The sequence below is a fragment of the Eschrichtius robustus genome, chromosome 6 (assembly GCF_028021215.1).
Source record: "Eschrichtius robustus isolate mEscRob2 chromosome 6, mEscRob2.pri, whole genome shotgun sequence".
In the NCBI taxonomy this organism is placed as follows: domain Eukaryota; kingdom Metazoa; phylum Chordata; class Mammalia; order Artiodactyla; family Eschrichtiidae; genus Eschrichtius; species Eschrichtius robustus.
Window position 1 is genome coordinate 63618834 of NC_090829.1, and position 23476 is coordinate 63642309.

The window sequence follows — 23476 nt, forward strand, 5'->3', positions numbered from 1 at the left end:
TACTGCCTCAAAGCCCTCTTCTCCCAGTTTTGTCTTTCTTGCCACTATCCCCAAACCACAAACCCAGGGACACATATTTATTATCTTTTTCAAAGAGAATCTGGAGTTGGTCACAGCCACAGGAGTATTAAGCCCCAATTCAATTCACACACATTCTTCTAATTATCCCTAAACTGATCATGTTTCAAGATTGGTTCTGGGGCCTGAGTGTTAATTGTTATAAGGCACCTGCATTTATTAGGCACCTGCAGTGCTCCTGGCCCTTTGGCCAGAGCATCATAATAGCTCTGCAAGGGAGGTATGATTATTGTCCCACCTTCATTCCTGTGGATACTTGGACTCAGAAAGGTTCAGCTTCTTATCATAAGTTCCCCAGCTGGTAAATGACTGAGCTAGGATTTGGACTCAGGTCCCTCTGATGCCAAAGCCCAAGGTCTTGCTTCTATATTCAGGTTCCTCCCAGAAACAAATGGACAAAGAATGATGGGCACAGAGAGAGGCATCTTGACCTCACTCTGGATGTTTTTCCTTCATTCCAAATCAAAGGTTGCAGCCCACTCCCTGGGTTCCTTGGTACCTTGTCAGCCTGAAAGACAAGAGGGTTAGGACCTTCTGCCCACGTAGCCCTGGAGAGATGGAGGTGCCCCAGCTCTCCTTATCTGGCCTGGCTTTCAGTTCCTATCCCTCCACCTGCCCTCCTTTCATGTCTGTTCTGTTGCCAGGTGGTCAACTTCCTGCCGCAGGCTGCTGTAGCCAGTACTCAGGTGCCCTCCAGCCTGTCGGCCTCTTGATCAGGAACCATTCCCGTGGGAACCATGGTGCCAACATCCGGTGAGGACGGGCCCTCTGTTACCTGCTGGCCCGGCTGCCTCTGCTATCAGGCCTAAGAACAAAGGAGACTGTGCCTGCTGCCAGACAGGCTGTGTTTGTCCAGGGCGAGGCCTACCCTGGCACAGATGCTGGGCAAACAGGAGTGTCGGCCTCATGGATCTGCCTTACAACGAGCAGGGCTTCAGCTGGGAGGTGTTGCTGCTGCCAGGCCACCTGCCGAAATATTACCCTGCCCTACTGCAACCAGCGCCCCAGGGCAGAGGGGGCTCTAGGGCAAGCTGTCCTATCTCTTGAGCCTCAGGCTTTCTAGCTCTACAATGGGGGAGTTGCACAAGATGATCTCCAAGATCCCTTTTGTGGTCTAGAACCTTGAATGATGTTGCTGGGAGTCTCTAGGGCTTAAGAAGAGATCGAAGGCAGAAGTTCCCAGGGTGGGGTGGGGTGTGTGGAATCTGGGAATCTCATGGTATCCTCCTCCCCCCACCCTCACCCCAGCCCCAGGTACCCATGCATACCTCTGGCCAGGAGGATTGAGCTCTCTAGAGCAATGTCTTTGAGCAAGGGATCCATGACCTCATTTACACTAATGGAGCTTTTAGCACCATATCTAGGGTACTTCATGGTCAGAGGATTAAGAGTGACCATCTTGCTTCCAAGGCCACCTAGAATCTGATCTCTCACACTCTCTGTCCTCAGAAATCTTAGGGTAGCTGGGGAAGGTTCAGAGGGACCATGGAGGGATGTTTCTCCAGTTAGGACAGTAAGAGGCTGCATGGTGATAGTGACTCTTGGACTTCAGTGTGCATCAGAATCACCTGGAATGCTTATTTGAAATGCAGAATCCTGGGCCCCATACCCCAGAGATTCTGAGTCCCAACATCCAAGATGGGTGGGTGGCTCAGAATTCTGAGTTTTTAACAAGCACCTAGGTGATCCTTAGGTCTCTGATGAAGTAGAATGAGTGAGTCTAAAAGCTATACAATCCTTGATTCAAATCCCACCCTGCCACTTATGAGCACTGTGACTTGGAGCAAGTCACTAAGCCTTTCTAGGTGTCAGTTTTGTTTGTAAAATGAGGCTATAATAACTTCTACTTCTTAATAAACAAGACTTTTTTTCAGAGTGTTTATTGCACTTTGCAGATGTTTGTTGAGCAAATGGGATACAAGTCCATTTGCCCAATCCAGAAACCTGGGAGTTCTTCTTGATGTCTCTATCTACCCCATACCTCTCAACCACCCAATCACAAATCCCGTGAACTCTACCTCCTAAAATATCTTTTTTAAACAAATAAATTTATTTATTTTTGGCTGCATAGGGTCTTTGTTACTGCACACAGGCTTTCTCTAGTTGCAGTGAGCGGGGGCTACTGTTTGTTGCGGTGCGCAGGCTTCTCATTGGGGTGGCTTCTCTTGTTGCAGAGCACGGGCTCTAGGCACGCGGGCTTCAGTAGTTGTGGCTCATGGGCTCAGTAGTTGTGGCGCACAGGATTAGTTGCTCCGCAGCATGTAGGATCTTCCTGAACCAGGGCTCGAACCTGTGTCCCCTGAATTGGTAGGCGGATTCTTAACAACTGCGCCACCAGGGAAGCCCTCCTAAAATATCTTAGACCTGCCCACTTCTCTCCATCCCCACAGCCACCACCCTAGTCCAAGCCGCCATCTTCCTCTGCCTGACCACTGCACAGCTTCCTCTCTGATCTCCCTGTTTCCACCCTTTCCTCCTCCCATTCTTCTTTCCCAGAGAAGCCATGTTAATCTGATAAAGTAATGGCTCTGCTTCAAACCCTAACTCTCAGGGAGGCCTTTTTTTTTTATTAAATTTTTATTGGAGTATAGTTGATTTAGAATGATGTGTTAGTTTCTGCTGTACAGCAAAGTGAATCTGTTATACATATACACATATCCACTCTTTTTAAGATTCTTTTCCTATGTAGGCAATTACAGAGTATTGAGTAGAGTTCCCTATGCTATACAGTAGGTCCTTATTATCTATTTCATATATAGTAGTGTGCATATGTCAATCCCAACCTTTCACCCCCGCCCAGGAAGGCCTTATGAATCTAAAAAAAAATTCCTCTGGTCCCCCACACCGATTTCCAAGCTTCCTTTTGGCCCCCCTCAGTCTCCAACTCTACACTTAAGTTATTCTGAACTTCTTTCGGCTTCCTCCAATAAATATGTTTCTCTTGCCCCTGGGACTTCACACAAAGAGTGTTTGCTCTGCCTGAAACTGCCCCCGCCAAACACACCTCCTTCACCTACTACTCATCTTTCACATTTCAGCTTGAATGTCATTTCCTCAGGGCCAGACATAGCCGTACCTCTCACATGTGCTCCAGCAGCTCTGTCCTTCCTCCATAATAATAAGTTACACTCTGCTGTGATAACTTCATGCCTGCTTCCATCGCTAAACTAGCTCCTAGAGAACACAAACCTCTGTCTTATCCATTGCTGTATCGCCAGAAGTTGCTGGAGTCTTTGGCTCAAAGAATGATGAAATACACAGCTGAATGAATGAATGAATAAATAAACAAGCGAGAAGGCCCTCGTTGCAGGATGTGTCGCGGAGGACGCCCACCTGGTATTGCCTAAGGCGAGTTTAGTTAGTGTCAGGACGTGCCTGGAAACACAGCCACATGGCGGCGGCCCCGGGCACGTACAGACCACACGGGGGCGCCCCCGGCTCGTTGTACGTGGATGGCACCTCGCCGGACTCAGGTTCGGTTACTAATCGCCAATGGGCGACAGGAGGCGGGCTTCTCCCTCAGACGGACAGTATCGCTCCGCCCAATCTGATTCATCTTTTCTTTGGCCCCGCCCACCCCAGGCCTCAGAGAATGAGGGTGGGCGTGATGGAGCCGCCGCCAACTGAACTCCGGCAGAATGCTCTCGAGGCCGAACCAGCGCGCCTGGCGGTCTGTGAGTGGGCGGAGGGTGGCTAGGGGCGGGGCCTCAGAGATGACAGGCAGGAGGCCGGCCCCACCCCTCTCGCCCAGAGCGGCCGCGCCAGCGCTGGGGACAGCAGAAGTGAGTACGTGAGCGGCGCAGCAAGAACCCAGCTCGGACCCCGGACGGCGCACGCACCCGGAGTCCCCGATCCGAGTCGGGCCCGCAGCAGACCTCTGGATTACTGTGCACACCGAACTACCACCACTTGCGCACTCCCTCCCCGGCCCGCCTCCCCGAGTCCACTGGTTCCGAGCTCTCCAAGCGCCCCGGATCCTCCAGGACCGGTCCGTCCAGATTCCCCTGGGACCGACCTGCCCACATCCCTCAGCATCGCCCGGCTCAGGGCGCCGCCTCGGTCCCGGAGCCGCCTGCCTAGATTGCACCCTCTCCTTGCCTGGATCTCCTGGGACCACCGTGCGCGAGCCTTCTTCGGAGCCCATCGAGCGGACCCTCCCGCGGGTGCCCGCAGCCCCGCCGGCGCGGCCCGGCGAGGCTCGGCTCGGCTCCCGGAGCCCGCCCCGGCCATGGCCCGAGCCCGCCCGCCGCCGCCGCCGCCGCCGCCGGGGCTCCTGCCGCTGCTCTCTCCGCTGCTGCTGCTGCCCCTGCTGCTGCCGTCCGGCTGCCGGGCGCTGGAAGGTGAGCGGCGTCGGGGGGCGCGTCCAAGGGTTAAGGTGTCCGGGGTTGCCCGAGCGTGGGCCGGCAAGGGTCCGCGGTGTTGGTCCGATGCGGGCTGGGCGCACTTCGGAGGAGGCTCGGTCACCCGCGCCCTTTCCGGGGGCCGGAGGATGGGGTGGGGAGGACGCCCTCGGCGCTGCCTCGGAGGCTCCAGCTACCTCTGTGGCAGGCAGTCCGCCGGTTGCGGGATCGCGGGCAGCTCGACTCGGGAGAGCGTTCCCCGAAAGTCATGGCCCGGCCGTGAGCTTCTGAGGGAGTACCCCGCACTCAGGGCAGAGGAGCGGGGCCCTGGGCACCTCCTGGAGGCAAGGAAGTGTGGGCGACCCACCAGGCAAGACGGGGGCTCTGAGGCTGATGCGGGGCTGTGGCGGGTGGAGGCGAAGCGGGACTCCCCAGGTTGAGGGGCGGCGTTGGTTCGGAACCCCTTGGAGTGATCTGTGAGAGTGTGAGTGCGTGCACCCCGCTTTGTCAGGGAATGGCTGCGGGGATGGAGAGGCGGGGGCCTGTTATTGTTTACGGTTTACGAGCGCCAACTACCCACGAGGTGCTGTGTGCAGCGGCGTTGCACGCGGCTCTGCGGCACCCCCTCTGCCTTCTAGCAGGACACCCCGAGTGCTGGGGTCTCCACCGAACCCCTGAGGTTCCGGGGCTTGTCCCGGGTAGTGCCGGAGCCGGTGCCTTACGCATTAGCCGGTGGGAAGAGGCCGGGCTTCTCTCGATGGGTTCTGTGAAACCTGCGGAGACTGCTGCTCAGGAGGTTGCTCCAACTTCCAAACGACTGTGCTTGGATGGACAGCCCAAGTGTTTTTGGCCCCCGTGGGAGAGTTCACACACATCCACTTGACACAAGCCTGAGGGGACAGAGGCACTGACACTGGTTAAACAATAGACAGACAGATGCAGACGCCAACGCACAGTTCCCAAAATTTTTGGAGCCATTAAATGAGGGAAGAAAAACCTTCCTTAGGTGGAGGGAAGGACACCACAGAAATTTGGGGGAAATTGGGATTATAGGCAGTACTTATATTTGGTATCTTTAACAAATCCAGTCACTTTCTTAGTTTAAGAACAAACACATGAATTCCGTGTGACTTGGTTTGTTCATATGTTCACAATCGGTAAACTTAAAGGTTGGAAGGAAAAAAGAACAGAGTTCTGAGAGAAAGGCATCCTCTGGTGCTTTCTCATTTTCTCCAGGGGAAAAAAAACATTCTTCTGAACGTCTTTTATCTCTGAGCCCATTGGTGCTGACAGACTGATTCACACGGGTGGACGCATGCAAATCCAGACAGACACACTGAGGTCGCGCCCACGCTTGTGCACACTCACCCACATGTGTGTGATAGGATCACAGGCGTGAGAAACCGGTGTGGGGATTTGTTGTTGATTGCCTCAAGGGTGTGAGCCAGGGAGCCTGCTGGAGTTCCCAGGTCTGTGTCTTAGCCCAGGAGAGGTGACACAGGCACACGCACTTACAGGACTGTGTGTGCCAGGCCCCAGAGCCCTTGTTGTGGGGTGTGGTGGGTGCTGATGCTGAGAGTGGAGTGGGGGGCGTGGTTTGGGTCAGGTGAGCAAGGGGTACCTGAAAAGGCTCACCCCTTCCTTCCTCCCTCCCTTCTTCCTCTTTCCCTTCTTTTCTTCCTCCTTTTCACCCCTCACAATCTGCTGGTCCCTCTAGACCCTAGCTGGCAGGCCCTAGCTGGGAGCTGACATCCAGGCCTCCAGGCCCAGGACCCGAGGGGCTGACCAGGAGGCAGAGGCCTGATGAGCTATAGCAGCCCAGGAAAGAGAGGACAATGGGGCCACTGCCCCTACTCTGTCCCCTCCTCCCTCAGGCTGTGAAGTGGGATCTGGGGCTATTCCCTGGCTGGGTGGGTGGTGGCTGGGAGGCCAGGCCAGTGTGGGGTGCCCCTAGGAAGGTAGCAGTGCCTCCCAAGTGTGACTTTCACGAGTTCCTTCACTTTTGCCATATATGAGAACTTAGGGTTTTCCGTTGGCGTGAGAATGAAAGGAAAAAGAGAGATGACGCCTCAGGGCACTGACCCCAGCCCAGTGGTCTACCTAACCACACTCCTGCTTCCCTCACTGTGAGATGGGATAGTAGTTGAACCCACCTCCTAGGGCTGTTATGAAGATTGAATCCTTAATGTGTGTCAAGTGCTTAGCACAGCCGTTGTTATTCAAGGATTAACTGTTATTATTATTACCCTAGGGTCTGCTCCTTGGGGAGCACCAGAAACTGAAACTGGTGTGTACCCTTGCCCTGCTGGAGGGAGCTTAGAGGACGCAATAATGGGAGGAGGAAAAGTTGGTCTGGGGAGGAAGTTGTCCCCCCAACTCCTCTATCTCTCTCCAGCTTTGGGAGGGAGAAGATGGGATAGGAAGAGAGCTGGGTCAGGAGACAGCTGTCCTTGACTCCTGCCTGTACCCCATCCCTATTCTGGAGCTCGAATGGCGGGATGGGTGGACCTGGGTGTCCTAGGCTGTGGCCAGAGGACAGGGCTAGGTGGGACGCCCAGCACTGAAGCTCCCTTCAGCCCCCCAAGCTTTATGGGTGGAGGATTTCACCCCCTTGCTCCATCCAGCCTTCCCTTTGGTTTTGCCAGGATTTGGTTTGCCCTTGGCCTTAGGGAGCCTTTAGGCTCTTGGCCTCTGAGGTCGTTATATTTGGGCCCAGGGTCCTTGAGCTGTGGGTGCTGTCCCTCATGGTCTCATTGATTAGATGCTGTCTAGCACCTGGTTGTTCTTCCTCCCTATACACTTGGGGTTCATGAAGATTTTGCATCCAAATATCTCATCAGTTTTCCATGAGGATGGAGCTAGGGTCCTTGCTTGTCCTCCTTGGTTGAAGAAACACCTCTCTTCTTGCCCTCTGATTGATTCCCACCTGCATACACACACAAACACACACACACCCACCAGAGACACACACAAATTGCCCTCGAATTTACCCTCACTCACAGGGAAACAGGGCCCACTTTGTTGCTCACTCTCCTTTCAGGTAATGTTCTCCAGTCCCCCAAGCCAAGACCATTCTCCCCTTCAGGACCATGAACCAGGGAGTGGGGTCCAGTAGGTGAGCGGACCAGGAACAGGGCGTGGGATAGGAAGGATGTCTGGACCATAGGGTCCTTATACCTCAGATAGGACGAGGAGGTCCCTGCTGGGAAGAGACCCTTTTGAGAAAAAAGAAACAGTTACCAGATGTAAGAGGGGGGGCTGGACAGCCTTCTCCCAGGCAAGCCCTGTAGCTGAGTTGCTGCTGTAGTGGAAGCAGGCCCTGGGGGGGGAGAGGCAGTGTGTGACCCATCTCTTTCTCAGAGGCAGCAGCAGCGACCACTGAGTAGGTGGCAGCTGAGAGGGGACAGCGGGCTGGGGTTTCTGTGGCTTCCTCACTTGTTCAGTGGCCTCTGGCTCACCAGCCCCCCCGCCCCACCCGTGTTTGTCTTGAGCTGGCACCTCAGAGCTGCGACAAGGGACAGCAGCAGGGATTTGGGGGAACCAGTTTGCCCATCACTGTCTTCCCTTTAACCAGAACTGCTGCCACCACCGCCACGGTGGCCTCAGCGGCAGCGAGCTAACCCAAAGCTACCGTGGGCAAGGCCTCCGCCACCCGCCTTACACTAATTAAACAGCATGAAGAGGCTGAATCACCAGGCCTGCATAGTTTGAAAATTGTAGCCCTGCCTGTTGTGCTGAGTCAAACTGGTTTGTCGGGATTGGGCAGCTGGGAGTGGGGGGAGGGAGACTGGATACATCTGGGCACTTGACGGGGTGGGAGAGGCCCCCTGTCCCAAAGGCTGGCCCTGGCATCGGGTCTCCTGTTGCCTCTCTGCCCCCAGACTCCTGGTCAGACCCGCTGTGGCTGGGATCGCAGGGAAGGGCTCAAAGGCTAGCTGTTCATCCGTCCTTCTGGCTGCTGGCAGGGCCACAACTGGGGTTGGGGGTATGGATGAGCACTGAGGCATTTGGGCTCCTGTCCTGTGCTTCTTCCTCCCTTCTCCTCCCTCTCAGGTTTATTTAATTATAAATCTCCATGATCTGAGGGGAAGAATGAAAAACAAAATGTGTTCTGTTCTGGGATGCTCCCCTCTCCTCCATCCCAGACTGGAGGCCCTCAGGGCCATGGCAGGGGGAGGGAGAGGTGGCCCTCCAGGTCCCATGGCAGGGTCTGCTTAAGACCCCTTTCTCACCGGGCTGACCACCCTGAGTGTGCAGGTTGGTACACGCGTGTACACACACTGACACGGAGGGGAGGAGCAGGATGGGAGAAGACGGGACAGATCCCTTGGATTGGTTGGCTGAGGTAGGGACCCCAGGCGGAAAAGGGGGACCAACTCCGAGGTGACTGGGAGTTTTCTCCCTCTCTCTGCAGGCAGGGTTCCAGGGTGTGCCTTCTTGCCCGGACCCTGCCCCTCTGTCCTCCTGCCCCTGCATGCGCTGCTGGCCCAGCCCAGGAGCGTGACCTTTCCCACCACCTCAACGTCCTCGGTCTGGAGTTTGGGCTGGTGGGTTTCTTGCTCCTGTCTCTAGATTTTTTTGATTCTCTGGTCTCACTGGCATGCCTGTTCCCAGGGTGGGGTGCTCTGTGTGACTTGGGGCTTGGGGTTGCTGTGGGGTCTGGCAGTTCCATAAGGTTGTGTGTCCCTGGCCCTTCACTGCTGGTGGCAGGCTCCCAGCACCAGGGCGGCCCAGTGAGGCCCTCAGATACAGGCTGAGTGCCCACGATGTTCTCCTCCTGCTGGGCCCCCAACTTATGTGTTGCCCAAAGCTCCTGAGGCTAAATGCCTTCATAGTGCCACCCCCTCCCCAAGGGCTTAGTGCTGGGGACGGTGCCATTGTGCTGGCAGGGAAGTGGCCTGCTGCTTGGGCAAGGGCTGTACCTGGGGAAGCTGCACCCAGCCACACCCAGAATCATCTTCACGCCCCTGCCCCACCCCTAGCCTCGTGACCTGTGACAGCTCCTGCCTGGGTCAGGGCCACAGGAAGCCGGTCTGGGGCTTGTTGCTTCCCTGAGCCTCCGGCCGAGGCTTCCCCAGTACCTTTGCTTTCTTAGCGGACAGTGCCCTCTCCCAACTCTCCCTCCACCCCACTTGAAAACTCACCTCATAGAAAGAACGTGCTTGCAGTGTGTGTGTGTGTGTGTGTGTGTGTGTGTGTGATGTGCATGGAGGATGCACCGCTGAGGCTTTACACAACCTCTAGATGTTGATACTTATACTGTGTCTGCATGCTCCTATGGAATGTTTTGGTGCAAATGGGCATCTGTGCGTGTGCAGCTGATGCTAGTTGTGTGTGACTGTGTAAGAGCATGTCACCGTGTCTGTACAGGGAAACTGGTGTTTGTGTTTGCACTTGACTACACTCAAGACTGACTTGTGGTTGGCAATAGTGTGCAGTTGGGTGTGTAGGGAGAACGCACTGTTGAATGCACGTGCCCTCACGTATGCATATGTCTCAGGAAATCCGCACATCTGAGGGCTGTGAGAGTGAGTCTTTGCCTAAGGCAAGCCCAATCTGTGTGTAGGAAAGACTCATTGTATATGAATGTCTCAGGAAGACTGATCTGCTTGTACCATATGCATCCGTGTGTCCGTGAAAGACAGACTGTGGCTGTGTGTGAAGCCGTGTGTGTGTTTGCGGGTGGCTGTGGCTTTGTGTGTTTTTGTCCACCATACGTGTGACTTGTCGCTGTTTGGCCCCAGTGGCGGGAACGAGCCCAGCCGCTGAGAACTGGGCGATGTGTGTGCGTCTGTGTGTGCACAGGCGGGGGCCACACAGCTGCTGCCACGTGGCTGTTCCCCGCGGCCCTGCGAAACCTGAAAGGGGTGCTGCTTTCCTTCTGAGCATTGAAGCCCCGGTCCCAGAACATCCCAGAAAGGCCTGGTGGCCACTTGCCTGCTTGCTTCGTGGGTTGGTGGGGTTCCCTGCGGGGCTGTATCGCGGAGCAGCCACATGGTGGGACAGAGGAGGGTGCGGGTGCAGTTGGCAGCTGGAGAGTGTGGAGATTGCTCCCTCATTCCTCTTTTGTCCTTGTCCCCTGTACCTGTGTCCTTTACCCCCGCGTGTGTGTACCTACACACACCCCCACACCCACACATGCCACACACATAGAAAAGGTGGGCTCTGTTGGGCTGGGTCTCTCCCTGCCCCACCCCCCAGACAGATGGATTCTGGGACCCCCCCCCATGTTCTTCCTGAGGCTGGGACCCAGGCACCTCAGGGTCTCCCTCTTGCTGAAGCAAAGGCCCCTCTCCTCCCCCAGAGAGCAAGCCCCCTCCCCACCAGGGTGACCGAGCCCTTCCTCAGGCACACATGACTCGAAATCTAAGTCCTCTCCTCATTAATGGGAAAAATGTGCCGAGATTGAGCGATGGCCAAGGCTGAGCGATGGCCGAGGGCCGATCCCCGCCCCCTCCCTCTCTCGATCCCCAGAAATTAAACAGAAACGAAGGGCCTACCCCACCAACCTCCCCCCGCCCCCTCCCCCCACTCCTCCTCTCCGAGCCGGCGCAGGGCTTGTTTTAAACTGCGGAGGAATCTGGCTGGAGGGGGGAGGGGCTGAATATTTGGGTTTAAACAGTTCCAGATGGGTTTGGCACTGGCTGAGCAGAAGGAAGTGAGGGAGATGGAGGAGGGAGGCAGCGCGAGGGAGCGGTGGGAGCCCTGGCCTGCTCGGCGGCGGGCGGCGGGCAGACAAGCAGGCGGACTGGCTGGGGGGAGGGGGTGCGCTTGGCTCGCCGGCTCCCAGGGACAGCGGTACGCCGTGCCGCTGGCTAGCGAAGAGGCCACTTGGCAGCCTCCCTCTCTGTCTCTGTCTCCTGGGGCCTCCTTGTCTCTCCATCTCGCTGTCTTTTGTAGTCCACCGCCGGCCATCCCGGCTGTCTGGTCCTAGCCAGCCGGCTCGGCACATCCCTCCAGTTCGGTGCCGCCCACCATCCGCCTGCTCCGCCCGCCTGTCTCCCTCCCTGCCTGTCTCTGGGCCCCTGCTTCTGCCCATCCCCTCTTCCCTCCCGTACCCCTCTACCCCCCTGCTAAATGTCTGTGTCTGTCTGTCTGCCAGAGGGGCCTGTCAGGCCACCGACGATGAAGCTGGGATAGCTCATCCTGCAGCCGGGCCCTCCAGGGACCAGCTGCTGCTGCAGGAAGAAGAGGGAGCCTCACTCCCCAAAGTGAATTGCTGCTGCTCGCTGCTCCCTTTGCCTCACATGAGGGCCTGGGGCCACAGCTGCCTCATCTACCATCCTAGGCTCAGACCCAGACTGCAGGAGACTGCCGAAGGCCGCAAGCCTGGAGCCTGTGGGGTTTGGGTCTTTCCCTTCCTGGATACCTCCAGCCTGCCGCATTGTTGATGTAGAGGCCTTCAGAAGTTCTGGGGCGGCCCTGCCCCATTCCAGCTTGGAGTTGAGGGGAGAACTGCTGGCTGTCTTCCAGGCTATGGGAAAGGACTTGGGGCCTCTTTCCTGCTCCTAGGTCTAATGTTGGGGTCACACTGTCAGAGAGGAGAGTTTTCAAGCCAGAACCCAGATCCAGGTTCCTAGGGGAGCAAGTTTACGTCAGAAACATTAATAGGCCCCTCCTGGGGCCAAGCAAAAGGAAACAGATAAAAAAATCCAAAGCTCAGAACAGGATCAATGCTGTGACAAAGCACCTGGCCCTGGATGCATAGAGGAAGGCATCCAACCCTGACTTGGTGGTTCCGGGAAGGCTTCCTGGAGGAGGTGACATCTTGGTTGGGACTTAAAGTATACACAGGAGCTTTCCAGGCTTTCTCTGTTCCCCCTTTACAGAGGGGCATATTGCAGTCAGAGTGCCCTGGTTAAGGGGTTAGTTGTGGAATCAGATAGACCTGAATTTGAGTCACCTTTCAACTTTTCACCTCACGTCCTAACAGTTTTACCTTACACCCTATATATACTGTATCTGGGCGTCAGTTTTCTCATATGTAAAAGAGGTACGCCAACAGTACTTTTATCCAAGGATTGCAGGAAGAACTGAACTAGCTCTAGAGGAACTAGTCTGGGCCTTGGTGGCCCTCACCCTATCCTCAAAGAGCATTCCTGTCCTGTCCTCCAGAGGTGGTCTGTGGGAGGCTGGGTGAGAGTGGGCTCTGGCCTGTGACTGCTCTTCCCTTCCCCTGGGCGTGTGTGGAGCTGGGCCTTTGTGCTGGGAGTCGAGTCAGGGGAGGCCTGAGTAACAGGGTCTGAAGCACACGGCCCTTTGTTCCAGGATAAAGGCCCTGCCAGCCCCTTTGTGTGGAGATTAGCAGAGCCTGTAGGTGTGTGAACTGGCCCTGGCTTCTGCCTCATTAACCCAGACCTGGGGTCAGCAGCTGACACCCACTCCCAACTGGCCCGACAAGACATCTTTGGGGCTAGACATCTCTGGGGTTGGCTTCAGGGTCTCCTCTGGGCCAGGGGAGCTGAGGGTTTGGGGAACTTGGGGGTGGGGTGGGAGTACCTGGTGGGAATCAATGTCTGGCATCCTGGCCTTTCCTGGGCAACCTCCTCTTTCTCTTCGTCCTAAACTTGGCCCCTGACCTTTTTGCTCCCCCAGAGACCCTCATGGATACAAAATGGGTGACGTCTGAGTTGGCATGGACATCTCATCCAGAAAGTGGGGTAAGACTTCCCCACCATTTCTCCCGAGTGTTGGTTCCCAATTAACCCCTGCAGCAGGGCTCAAGAAGGGCTGCCTCTGCCCACTGCTTGTCAGTTCCCCCTCTTGCGGCATCCCCATCCTCTTCATCTGTCACCTTCCTCCTTTGCCTGATGGTCCATTTCTGTGAGTGTTTTCATCTCTGACTCTTCAGCCTGCCTCTGTCCCCCCTCCCCCATACACACCATCTTTGTCTCATTCTCCCTCTGCCCACCCCCCAGCCTGTCTTCAGCTATTTCCCTCTCCTGCCTGACAGCCCTTTGCATGTCTGTCCTGACCATCTCCCTCCTTCCTGGGTGCTTGGGAACAAGGAAACCTTGGTTCCAGATCTCTGACTTGCTGTGTGACCCTGAGCAAGACAGTTTGCCTTTCTGGGCCTCCATTTCTTGACTGTTACATTCCTGTAGTCCTGACATCTCTAAAGTGTTCTAATTAACCTCCCTAGATGTCCTTCACAACTACACTGAGTTCTGGAACACTGGATTTGGGTGACATTACAGGCCCTTAGTCACCAGACCTGACTCTGTGACCTTGGGCAAGTCCCTGCCTTTGTGAGTCTTGACTTTCTCTCCTCTGGAGTGGGGACAACAGATGTACTGGATAGGCCAAGAAGTTCGTTTGGGTTTTTCCGTGAGATGTTGTGGAAAAAGCTGAAAGAAATTTTTGGCCAACCCAATACCTTATTAAGGAGCTGTGAAGGTTAAATGTGATGGTAATAGTGATAACCAATGTTTATTGAGTGCTTGCTGTATCTTTATCAGGCATTGGTGCAAGCCCATTACATATATTAAACTGATTTAATTCCTCACAGCCTCATTTACTTGCAATCAGTCCCACTTTATAGACAATGAAATTGAGGCATAAAGATAATAAACACTATAGCTAATTCTCACATAGTACTTACCAAGGGCCCCATTCTAAGTGCTGTAGTCATTTAAAGTCATTTATTCCTTATACATCTTTCTTCTTACCATGTTACAGATGGGGAAGTGGGGGCACAGGGAGGTTAAGTGACTTACCTGTAGTCACACCACAAGCAGAGAACTGGGATTTGAACCCACATAGTCTGTGTGCTCAACCACTACACCATGGAGGCATCTCTGTGAAGTAAATATAGCAGATCTGTGCATGTGGTAAGCACCCGGCAAATGCCGGTGCTTACTCTCTGTCTTTTTCACTTGCACAGTGGGAAGAGGTGAGCGGCTATGACGAGGCCATGAACCCCATCCGCACGTACCAGGTGTGTAACGTGCGCGAGTCAAGCCAGAACAACTGGCTTCGCACAGGGTTCATCTGGAGGCAGGACGTGCAGCGGGTCTACGTGGAGCTCAAGTTCACTGTGCGTGACTGCAACAGCATCCCCAACATCCCTGGCTCCTGCAAGGAGACCTTCAACCTCTTCTACTATGAGGCTGACAGCGACGTGGCCTCGGCCTCCTCCCCCTTCTGGATGGAGAACCCCTACGTGAAGGTGGACACCATCGCGCCCGATGAGAGCTTCTCGCGGCTCGATGCCGGCCGTGTCAACACCAAGGTGCGCAGCTTCGGGCCGCTCTCCAAGGCCGGCTTCTACTTGGCCTTCCAGGACCAGGGCGCCTGCATGTCGCTCATCTCTGTGCGTGCCTTCTACAAGAAGTGCGCATCCACCACCGCAGGCTTCGCGCTCTTCCCCGAGACCCTCACTGGGGCTGAGCCCACCTCACTTGTCATTGCCCCTGGCACCTGCATCGCCAACGCCGTGGAGGTGTCAGTACCCCTCAAGCTCTACTGCAACGGTGACGGGGAGTGGATGGTGCCTGTGGGTGCCTGCACCTGTGCCACCGGCCACGAGCCAGCTGCCAAGGAGTCCCAGTGCCGCCGTGAGTGGGGACTGGCCTGGGGAGGGTCTGGGCCACAGCTGCCCGCTGCCCCCTACCCACTGCTTCCTACCTGCCAGACAGGGAGGTCTGGCCTCAGGTCTGGGGCAGAGGGAGGAAAGGGAGGAGGGGTATCAGGTGCAGAAAACATGGTGCAAGGAGGGAGATGAGAGAAAATGAGGAGAGACACCAGGATACTAGGAGAAAAAAATGAAGCTAAAGAGAGAGGAAGGAAGACATGGAGAATCCTTGACAAGGAGGCACCTGAAGAACATGCTCAGAGTCTCGGGAGGCCAGCAGAGACGCCTGTTTGTCCAGCACCATGTTTACGTTTCACTCTGCAAGTATTAGGTGGGGCCCAGAGCTGCAGGCACCTCGTGCTTGGCCGTTTTACCTGGGGGGTCTCATCTGCATCTTGAGAAGCAGTATTTATAGCACAGAGGTTAGGGGCCCAGTCTCTGAAGTCCTGAGTCCTGACTCTGCCACTTACCATCTGTGAGACCTTGGGCAAGTTATTTAACTCTTTGAACCCCAGTTTCCTCATGTGCAAAATGGGGGCATTAATGGTGATTCCTTCATGGAGTTGTAGTGGGGCTTAACTGAGTCAATGCATGGCAGCCCTTGGAACAGTGCCTGGGACGTGGGGAAGCACAGCACCATGTAAGTGTTAGCTGTGACTCTCAGGAGCCCTGGGATGCATGGGGGACAAGGATTGTTTTGTCCTGGTTTCATACACGAGGAGGTTAGGAGGCCTGTCTTGGGTGGCTTGCTGAGACTCGTAAGACCTCACAGTGTGCTAGATTTTCCAGCTATAATACCTGTTCATGAGAGGTTCTCTCATCTGAGCCTTACCACAACTTTGTAAGGTAGATTCCAGCTATGTCTCCTGGTTAGCCAGTAAGAAGGCTCAGAGAGGTTCTCCACTCTAGGCCTAATAGCTGGGAATGTGGGAGCTGGGACTGCAGCCTCATCCAGTGCTGTACCATGCAGGCCAAGGTGCTGAGGGCCTTGTCTTCTGTCCCCTCTGCCCTGTTCTCCCTCCTGTCACTTGCAACCTGAAGCTGCAAGGGGTGGGAGCTGGCTGTTAGCACAGCCCTCAGTGTAAGGGGGCTGGAGGCCCGACGTGGCTGTGAGACCCAGTGTCGGGTGCTGTCGTGGGAAGGTGAACAGTGCCTTGCCCTGCCCCTCTCCACTTCTCTATGGGAACCTGCCCCCAGACTTCCTCCTCCTAAGTGGAGAAAGGGGTGGGGGTGATGAGCCTGACAACCTGAAGAGCGGCTAACACTCTGCAGGTCCCTAGCAGGAAATGCATGCTGGTTCCCATAGCAACCAGGCTGGCCTGGCCCCTGCCCCCTCTCCCACTGGCTCAAAAGAGCTGGGATGGAATATCACCTTAGTCGAGGGAGATTAAACCCCAGAGAAGGGCACAGACCCAACTCTGGGCATACCACACTCCGGACGACCTCCCCAAAGGCAGTTGTATATGGTCAGGATGACCATATGCTTTAGTGTGTCCAGGGCAGTCCTGGTTTATGCCTGTCATGCTAACATGATTATTACTAGTGCCCGCTTTCACTCTCAAAATAGTGCAGTTTGAATAATAAATTATATGGCCATCGTAGATATGGGGACTCTCCAGAGCCCAGGCCCAAATAGAGGCTCTGAAGGGGTGTTCAGGCACCGAGGTCTGGGCTCCCTTTGGGGATTGGGGTTCCGCTCGTGGATGCTTTGAGGCCTCTGAACTCCAGGTGACCCCAACCTTCCTGCCTGCTTTCTTTCTCTCCTTTTCTCACCCCTCCTCAGCGCCCACCCCTGCCCCAGGGCAGAAAGGAGCTGCTGCCCTGCTCCTGGTTGGGTGGGGAGAGAGGTTGGCTGTGAAACTCAGAGGCCCCACCTCCTGGCTGTTCTGGGTTGTTCTTGAGGATCTTCAGGAATAATTATCCTTGAGCTTCAGGGAGGGGTGGGGGCATCCCAGCAGAGTAGAGGCTGCTGCCAGCCCACTAGCAGTCTCTTCCCATCCCCTTCCCTCCCCTTCCTCCTCCTCCCTCTCGTCCCTGCCTCAACAAGTCCAGGCTGTCCAGGTGATGGAGCTGACGTCTTCTTGCGTGAGGCCCCAGAGTTGGGGGTCGGGAGCGGGGCAGGGGCGGGGAGGAGTCCGCTGACGTGGGGTTTCTACAGGGCAAAAGGGCCTTTTGTAGCTGCAGCTGGACTTAGGCAGTACCAGCACGGCCCCCTTAATCTGGGAGGTGGGGGGCCAAGCCCTGTGCTTGGGAAGGGCCAGATTCCCACAGAGGTGTGGAGGGTTGGTGTCTGCAGGGTTGGAGGTGAGACGTCCATCCTCTTCTCCCCCCCAGCCTGTCCCCCTGGGAGCTATAAGGCGAAGCAGGGAGAGGGGCCCTGCCTGCCCTGCCCACCCAACAGCCGCACCACCTCGCCAGCCTCCAGCATCTGCACCTGCCACAGTAACTTCTACCGCGCAGACTCCGACTCTGCAGACAGTGCCTGTACCAGTGAGTGAACGCGCGTCCTCACACTCTCCTACTCGAGGCCTTCCCTCTGCGGGCCGGCCTGCGGCTGCCTAAACAGTCTCTATGAATAACTCCACTTTCCAGATAGGATAACTGAGGCTCAGGGGGGTTAGATGTTGTGTTCAACATGGCACAGGTAGGAAGTGACCAGCCCTGAGCCAGAATCCAGGTGAGCTGAAGGGCTTAGCCCTTCCACCAACATTTAATAAGCATTTGTTAGCTCCTCGCTGGGTATCAGAAACTGGCTAGGACCCTCTAGTCCATTACTCCTTCCTCTGTCTACAACTGCTATTCTTTTGGCCCAACTCTAACCAGAGAGGGGACCTCACACCCCTGGGGCAGCCTGGTGTCCTGCTTTTTCCCTGCTTTGGCCTTTGGTGCCAGGCATTGCCAGGCGCCAGGGATGTGGAGGAAAAGATACAGTCACTGTTCTAGGAGCTTGCAACCTGGTGGGAGAAACAGATGTGAAAACAGATAATGACCATATAACGTGCTAAGTGCTGGGCTGGAGGGATGCCCAGGAATTGTTACAGGAATGCAGAGGACGGGAAGAGAATGAATCAAGGAAGGTTTCCAAGAGGAGGTGACCTCTCAAGTTGAGCCTTAAAGGCCAAATAAATAGGAGTCTGCCCAGTGAAGAAGTGTAGGAAAGGTATTCCACTTATTAAAGCAGAGGCAAAGGCAAGGAGGTAGGAAGCAGCTTGGAGTGTGCAGGAACTCTGGACAAATGGTGGTCCTAGGGCCCTAGCTCACTGTCTTCTCCTTCCACCTTCCCCACAGCGGTGCCGTCTCCGCCCCGGGGTGTGATCTCCAATGTGAATGAGACCTCGCTGATCCTCGAGTGGAGTGAGCCCCGGGACCTGGGTGGCCGGGACGACCTCCTATACAATGTCATCTGCAAGAAGTGCCATGGGGGCCTTGGGACCGGGGGCACCATGACCTGCTCACGCTGTGATGACAATGTGGAGTTTGTGCCTCGGCAGTTGGGCCTGACAGAACGCCGGGTCCACATCAGCCATCTGTTGGCCCACACGCGCTACACCTTTGAGGTGCAGGCAGTCAACGGTGTCTCGGGCAAGAGCCCTTTGCCCCCCCACTACGCGGCTGTGAATATCACCACCAACCAGGCTGGTGAGGAGGGCACACAGGAGGGTAGGGCCTGGGTCATCTTCCCCCACATAGAGCTGAGGTTGCCTGGGGCACAGACCATCGGGGGTGCCATGGGAACTGGGTCCTTGGGAAGGATGCCAGGGCCCGTGATGAGCCCCCCGCTCTTCCCCTAGCCCCGTCTGAAGTGCCAACACTACACCTGCACAGCAGCTCCGGAAGCAGTCTGACTTTGTCCTGGGCGCCCCCAGAGCGGCCCAACGGAGTCATCCTGGACTACGAGATGAAGTACTTTGAGAAGGTCAGAGCCTCAAGGGACAGGAGGAAGCCTTGGGACAAGAAGATTACCCCAGATAGTGTCGGGCCCTTGGGAGCAAAGCCTTGGGTACTGAGGGGGGGTGGGCAGGGGCCGATGAGCGTCAGGACCCACTGAGACACAGCCTTCCTCCTGGTATTGCAGAGTGAGGGCATCGCCTCCACAGTGACCAGCCAGAAGAACTCCGTGCAGCTGGACGGGCTGCGGCCTGACGCCCGCTACGTGGTCCAGGTCCGCGCCCGCACTGTAGCTGGCTATGGGCAGTACAGCCACCCGGCTGAGTTTGAGACCACAAGTGAGAGAGGTACACACCCCCACGCACCTGTCCCTGCCCCTGCCCCTGCCCCTGTCCACACTTTCCACCCCACCACTCACCTGTCCCTCCCCGTCTCTAGGCTCTGGTGCCCAGCAGCTCCAGGAGCAGCTCCCCCTCATTGTGGGCTCTGCCACGGCCGGGCTTGTCTTCGTGGTAGCTGTTGTGGTCATTGCTGTCGTCTGCCTCAGGTACTCCCAGGCCCAGGGGCCGACTAGAGCTTCCCTTTAGTGCCCTAGAGCCCTCTCGCCACATAGGTGAACCATCACCCACATCAAACCTAGAACCACAGCCTTCCTAGGCCCAGGCTATCCTTGTTGGAGAGGCTCTCTCCAGTCCATGCCTATGTCCTCGTCCTGCCCCCTCCCTGTCCCCTGAATCTACTGGCAGATTCCCTCAGGGACCAAGTCCACTGAGCCTCTTGCCCGGAGACCCAGTGGCAGCTATAGCCACTGACCATAGCACCAGGCACTGGGCCGTCCCCTATGGTCTCTGCCCCTCCTGTGAGCCCAAGGGTCCCCTGAAGGGAAGGAGCTGCGGACTTGTCTCATGCCTCCCCTCCACCCTGCCCCTCCAGGAAGCAGCGGCACAGCTCTGATTCGGAGTACACAGAGAAGCTGCAGCAATACAGTGAGTTTGCCTCCTCATCCCAGCCTCCCAAAGCTCCCTTGGTCCCTGCAGGGCTTGGAGACACCCCTTTCCCTGTCTGGGACTTTATTCCTTTAACTCTTACCCTGGCCAGCCCCTCCTGCTTCCAGTTAAGTGCCATTTCCTGAGCCCCTACCTCACTCCCGCTAGCCCCAGAGATGAGTGAGATGTGACCCCTGTCCTCAGGGGTGGTCAGTCTTGTGAGAAAGACAACATAGGTATACACAGGAAACAATGAGAGAACAATTAAGTGTTAAGCCGGGTGTTCCTGTGACAGAGGGCAGTGAGAGTTCAGAAAAGAGGAAGGCTTCCTGGAGGATGTAGCCTTGGGCTGAGCTGAGCCAGGTGGGATAAGCAGGGTTTAGGGAGGTGGGGGAGAGCATTCCTGGCTAGAGGAGCCTCTGGAAGGTAGTGGGTGGGGTGGGGAGAGTGCCCGACGGTGGGGGCAGTGAGAAGACTGGTTTGACAGCTGCTGGGAAGCCAGGCTGGGTAGCTGCGGCCAGTCCTTGGAGGGTCGTGAAAGGCAGGCAGAGGAGTTTGGACTTGACTGCACCACCGGTAATCTGAAAGGCTCTCAAGCTGGGGAGCAATACAATGAAAGTATTGTTGTAGGAAGACAGTTATGTGGGCTAGATTGGTGAGCAAAGTCTAGAGGCAGAGAGCCCAGCTGGGAGGCTATTGCAGTAGTCTGGGTGTTGATGGCCTGGACAAGGTCGGGGGCAGTGGGAATGAGGGGAGGGACGGATCTGAAATAGGTTTTGACACGATGAGAGATGAGGGAGAAAGCAGAAGAAGAATCCTAGGTGTCTAGCCTTTGTGGTTACTAGTTCTCACCAAGGGGACAGTGGCGGGGTGGGGAGGGGCAAGTTCTGGCTTCAACAGAGGAATACAGAGCAGGTTTAGCAGAGAGGCTGGGAATGTGTTCCTGTCTGGGGCAGTATCCTGGGTCTCAGAGTTCCCTCACTGTCCCCAGCCCGAGGATCTCGCCCCCTCTCACGCCCACCTTTTCTTCCTTAGTTGCTCCTGGAATGAAGGTTTATATCGACCCTTTTACCTACGAAGACCCTAATGAGGCTGTGCGGGAGTTTGCCAAGGAGATCGATGTGTCCTGCGTCAAGATCGAGGAGGTGATTGGAGCTGGTGAGTCCCCTGGGGCACGGTGGGGAGGAGAGGCTGCTGGTGACCCCGAGGGAGGGCAGAGGTGGTTGGGTGCAGAAATAGCTTACTATCTGTGCTCTGTGCCCTGCAGGGGAGTTCGGGGAAGTGTGCCGGGGTCGGCTAAAACAGCCTGGGCGCCGGGAAGTGTTTGTGGCCATCAAGACGCTCAAGGTGGGCTACACAGAGAGGCAGCGGCGGGACTTCCTCAGCGAGGCCTCCATCATGGGTCAGTTTGACCATCCCAACATAATCCGGTTGGAGGGCGTGGTCACCAAAAGTCGGCCAGTCATGATCCTCACTGAGTTCATGGAGAACTGTGCCCTGGACTCCTTCCTCCGGGTAAGAGCCAGCCCCTGGCCCCTCCCCCTCTTCTTCCCCCCACCCCCCAGAGAGCTAGGTTGGGCAAACCACCCCCTCCCACAAGTCAGGCAGACCCTATTCAAGTCCAAATATTTACCGAGGTGGCATGGTGCAGGGAAAGAGCTGGGCCTTCAGAGCCAGAAAGACCAGAGTTCTCATCCTGACCCTGCCCGCCCCCTACTGCCTGTGTGACCTCAGGCTTTACTTAACCTCTCTGAGTCTCCGCTGCCTTGGTTGTAAAATGAGAATGGTAAGAGCTATTTGGGTCCTCACAGGGGTTAATTGGGTTGATCTATGCAGATGCCGGCCACACAGGAGGGCAGCTTCCTTACTCTCAGTGCACAGTGGACATGGTCAGAGGGGTAGATGAGGCATGGTCTTGGAGGGCTTCGAGAGGGTGGGCAGGCGGGCAGGCAGGAAGGTCTTGGGTGGGCCCGGGGCCAGGCAGGAGGCAATGGGCACCCCCTTGAGCCTGCTCGTTGCCTCCAGCTCAACGACGGACAGTTCACGGTCATCCAGCTGGTGGGCATGTTGCGGGGCATTGCTGCCGGCATGAAGTACCTGTCTGAGATGAACTACGTGCACCGAGACCTGGCTGCCCGCAACATCCTTGTCAACAGCAACCTGGTCTGCAAAGTCTCAGACTTTGGCCTCTCCCGCTTCCTGGAGGATGATCCCTCTGATCCTACCTACACCAGCTCCCTGGTACACGAAGCCGCTGGGAGGGAGACTGGGGGCGGGGCCAACCAGGCAGGGGCTCGGGGCTGGGGACGAGCCTCGAGACATAGGGTGAAGGGCGTGTGCCCCCCCAACCAGGGCGGGAAGATCCCCATTCGCTGGACCGCCCCAGAGGCCATAGCCTATCGGAAGTTCACCTCTGCTAGTGACGTCTGGAGCTATGGAATCGTCATGTGGGAGGTCATGAGCTATGGCGAGCGACCCTACTGGGACATGAGCAACCAGGATGTGAGTGGGGCCGGCCAGAGCGCTCGGGTGGGTGGGAGCTGGCTGGGGAGCAGAGTGGTGGCTCACTCCAGGGTTCCCTGCTCTTGGCTCAGGTCATCAATGCCGTGGAGCAGGATTACCGGCTGCCCCCACCCATGGACTGCCCCACAGCACTGCACCAGCTCATGCTGGACTGCTGGGTGCGGGACCGGAACCTCAGGCCCAAATTCTCCCAGATCGTCAACACCCTGGACAAGCTCATCCGCAACGCCGCCAGCCTTAAGGTCATCGCCAGTGCCCAGTCTGGGTCAGTTCCTCTGCCTCTGCCCTTGCCCTGCTCCCGAGCCAGCAGCACCACCCCTGCTTCGCCTGACATCAGGACTCATCAGGTCCCTCTCTTCTCCCCACAGCATGTCACAGCCCCTCCTGGACCGCACGGTCCCAGACTACACGACCTTCACGACAGTTGGTGACTGGCTAGATGCCATCAAGATGGGGCGGTACAAGGAGAGCTTTGTCAGTGCGGGGTTTGCATCCTTTGACCTGGTGGCCCAGATGACCGCAGAGTGAGTGTGCCTCACATTTGGAGGGGCAGGGCTGGGGGCTCTGAGCTGGGCCCAGAGTGGTGGGCAGTTGGGGAGGGACTGACTGTGCCCTTGGCCCGTCTGCAGAGACCTGCTCCGGATCGGGGTCACCTTGGCGGGCCACCAGAAGAAGATCCTCAGCAGTATCCAGGACATGCGGCTGCAGATGAACCAGACGCTGCCCGTGCAGGTCTGACACCCAACTCCCACTGGATGGGTGCCCTCCAAGGACTGTGCAGGGACTCCGACCAGCTGGCTGGACTTTTGGACTTTTGGATGCCTGGCCTTCGGCTGTGGCCCAGAAGGTGGAAGTCTGAGGAAGGCCCAAGCTGGGACTTCTCCTCCAGGCCTGTGCTCCCTCCCCAGGAAGTTTGCCCCAAACCTCTTCATATTGAAGATGGATTAGGAGAGGGGGTGATGACCCCTCCCAAGCCCCTCGGGGCCCAGGCCTTCCTGTTCTCCAGTGGGGGATCCCCACCACCTCAGACTTGGCTGTTCTTCAGTGCTGGAGGTCCTGGCACGGTCAGGCGGGGAATAAACCTGGGT

The 23476-nt window shown here is 56.5% G+C and overlaps 1 protein-coding gene across 3 annotated transcripts; it reads left to right on the forward strand.

Annotated features, from left to right (window-relative positions):
* Positions 1–3836: 3836 nt before the first annotated feature.
* Positions 3837–23214, forward strand: EPHB3 (EPH receptor B3). Of its 3 annotated transcripts, none has more exons than XM_068546381.1 (16): positions 3837–4418; positions 13014–13078; positions 14302–14974; positions 17326–17481; positions 18280–18630; positions 18783–18907; positions 19067–19226; positions 19318–19426; positions 19813–19865; positions 20901–21023; positions 21133–21380; positions 21891–22106; positions 22218–22367; positions 22460–22653; positions 22757–22912; positions 23018–23214. In XM_068546381.1, exons 1-16 carry the CDS (start codon positions 4307–4309, stop codon positions 23124–23126), a joined length of 3000 nt encoding a protein of 999 aa, XP_068402482.1. In that variant the 5' UTR covers positions 3837–4306; the 3' UTR covers positions 23127–23214. The 3 variants fall into 3 exon arrangements, with proteins under 3 accessions (XP_068402482.1, XP_068402483.1, XP_068402484.1); XM_068546382.1 differs by having other exon boundaries at positions 19067–19217; XM_068546383.1 differs by lacking the exon at positions 3837–4418.
* The last annotated feature ends 262 nt before the right edge of the window (positions 23215–23476 follow it).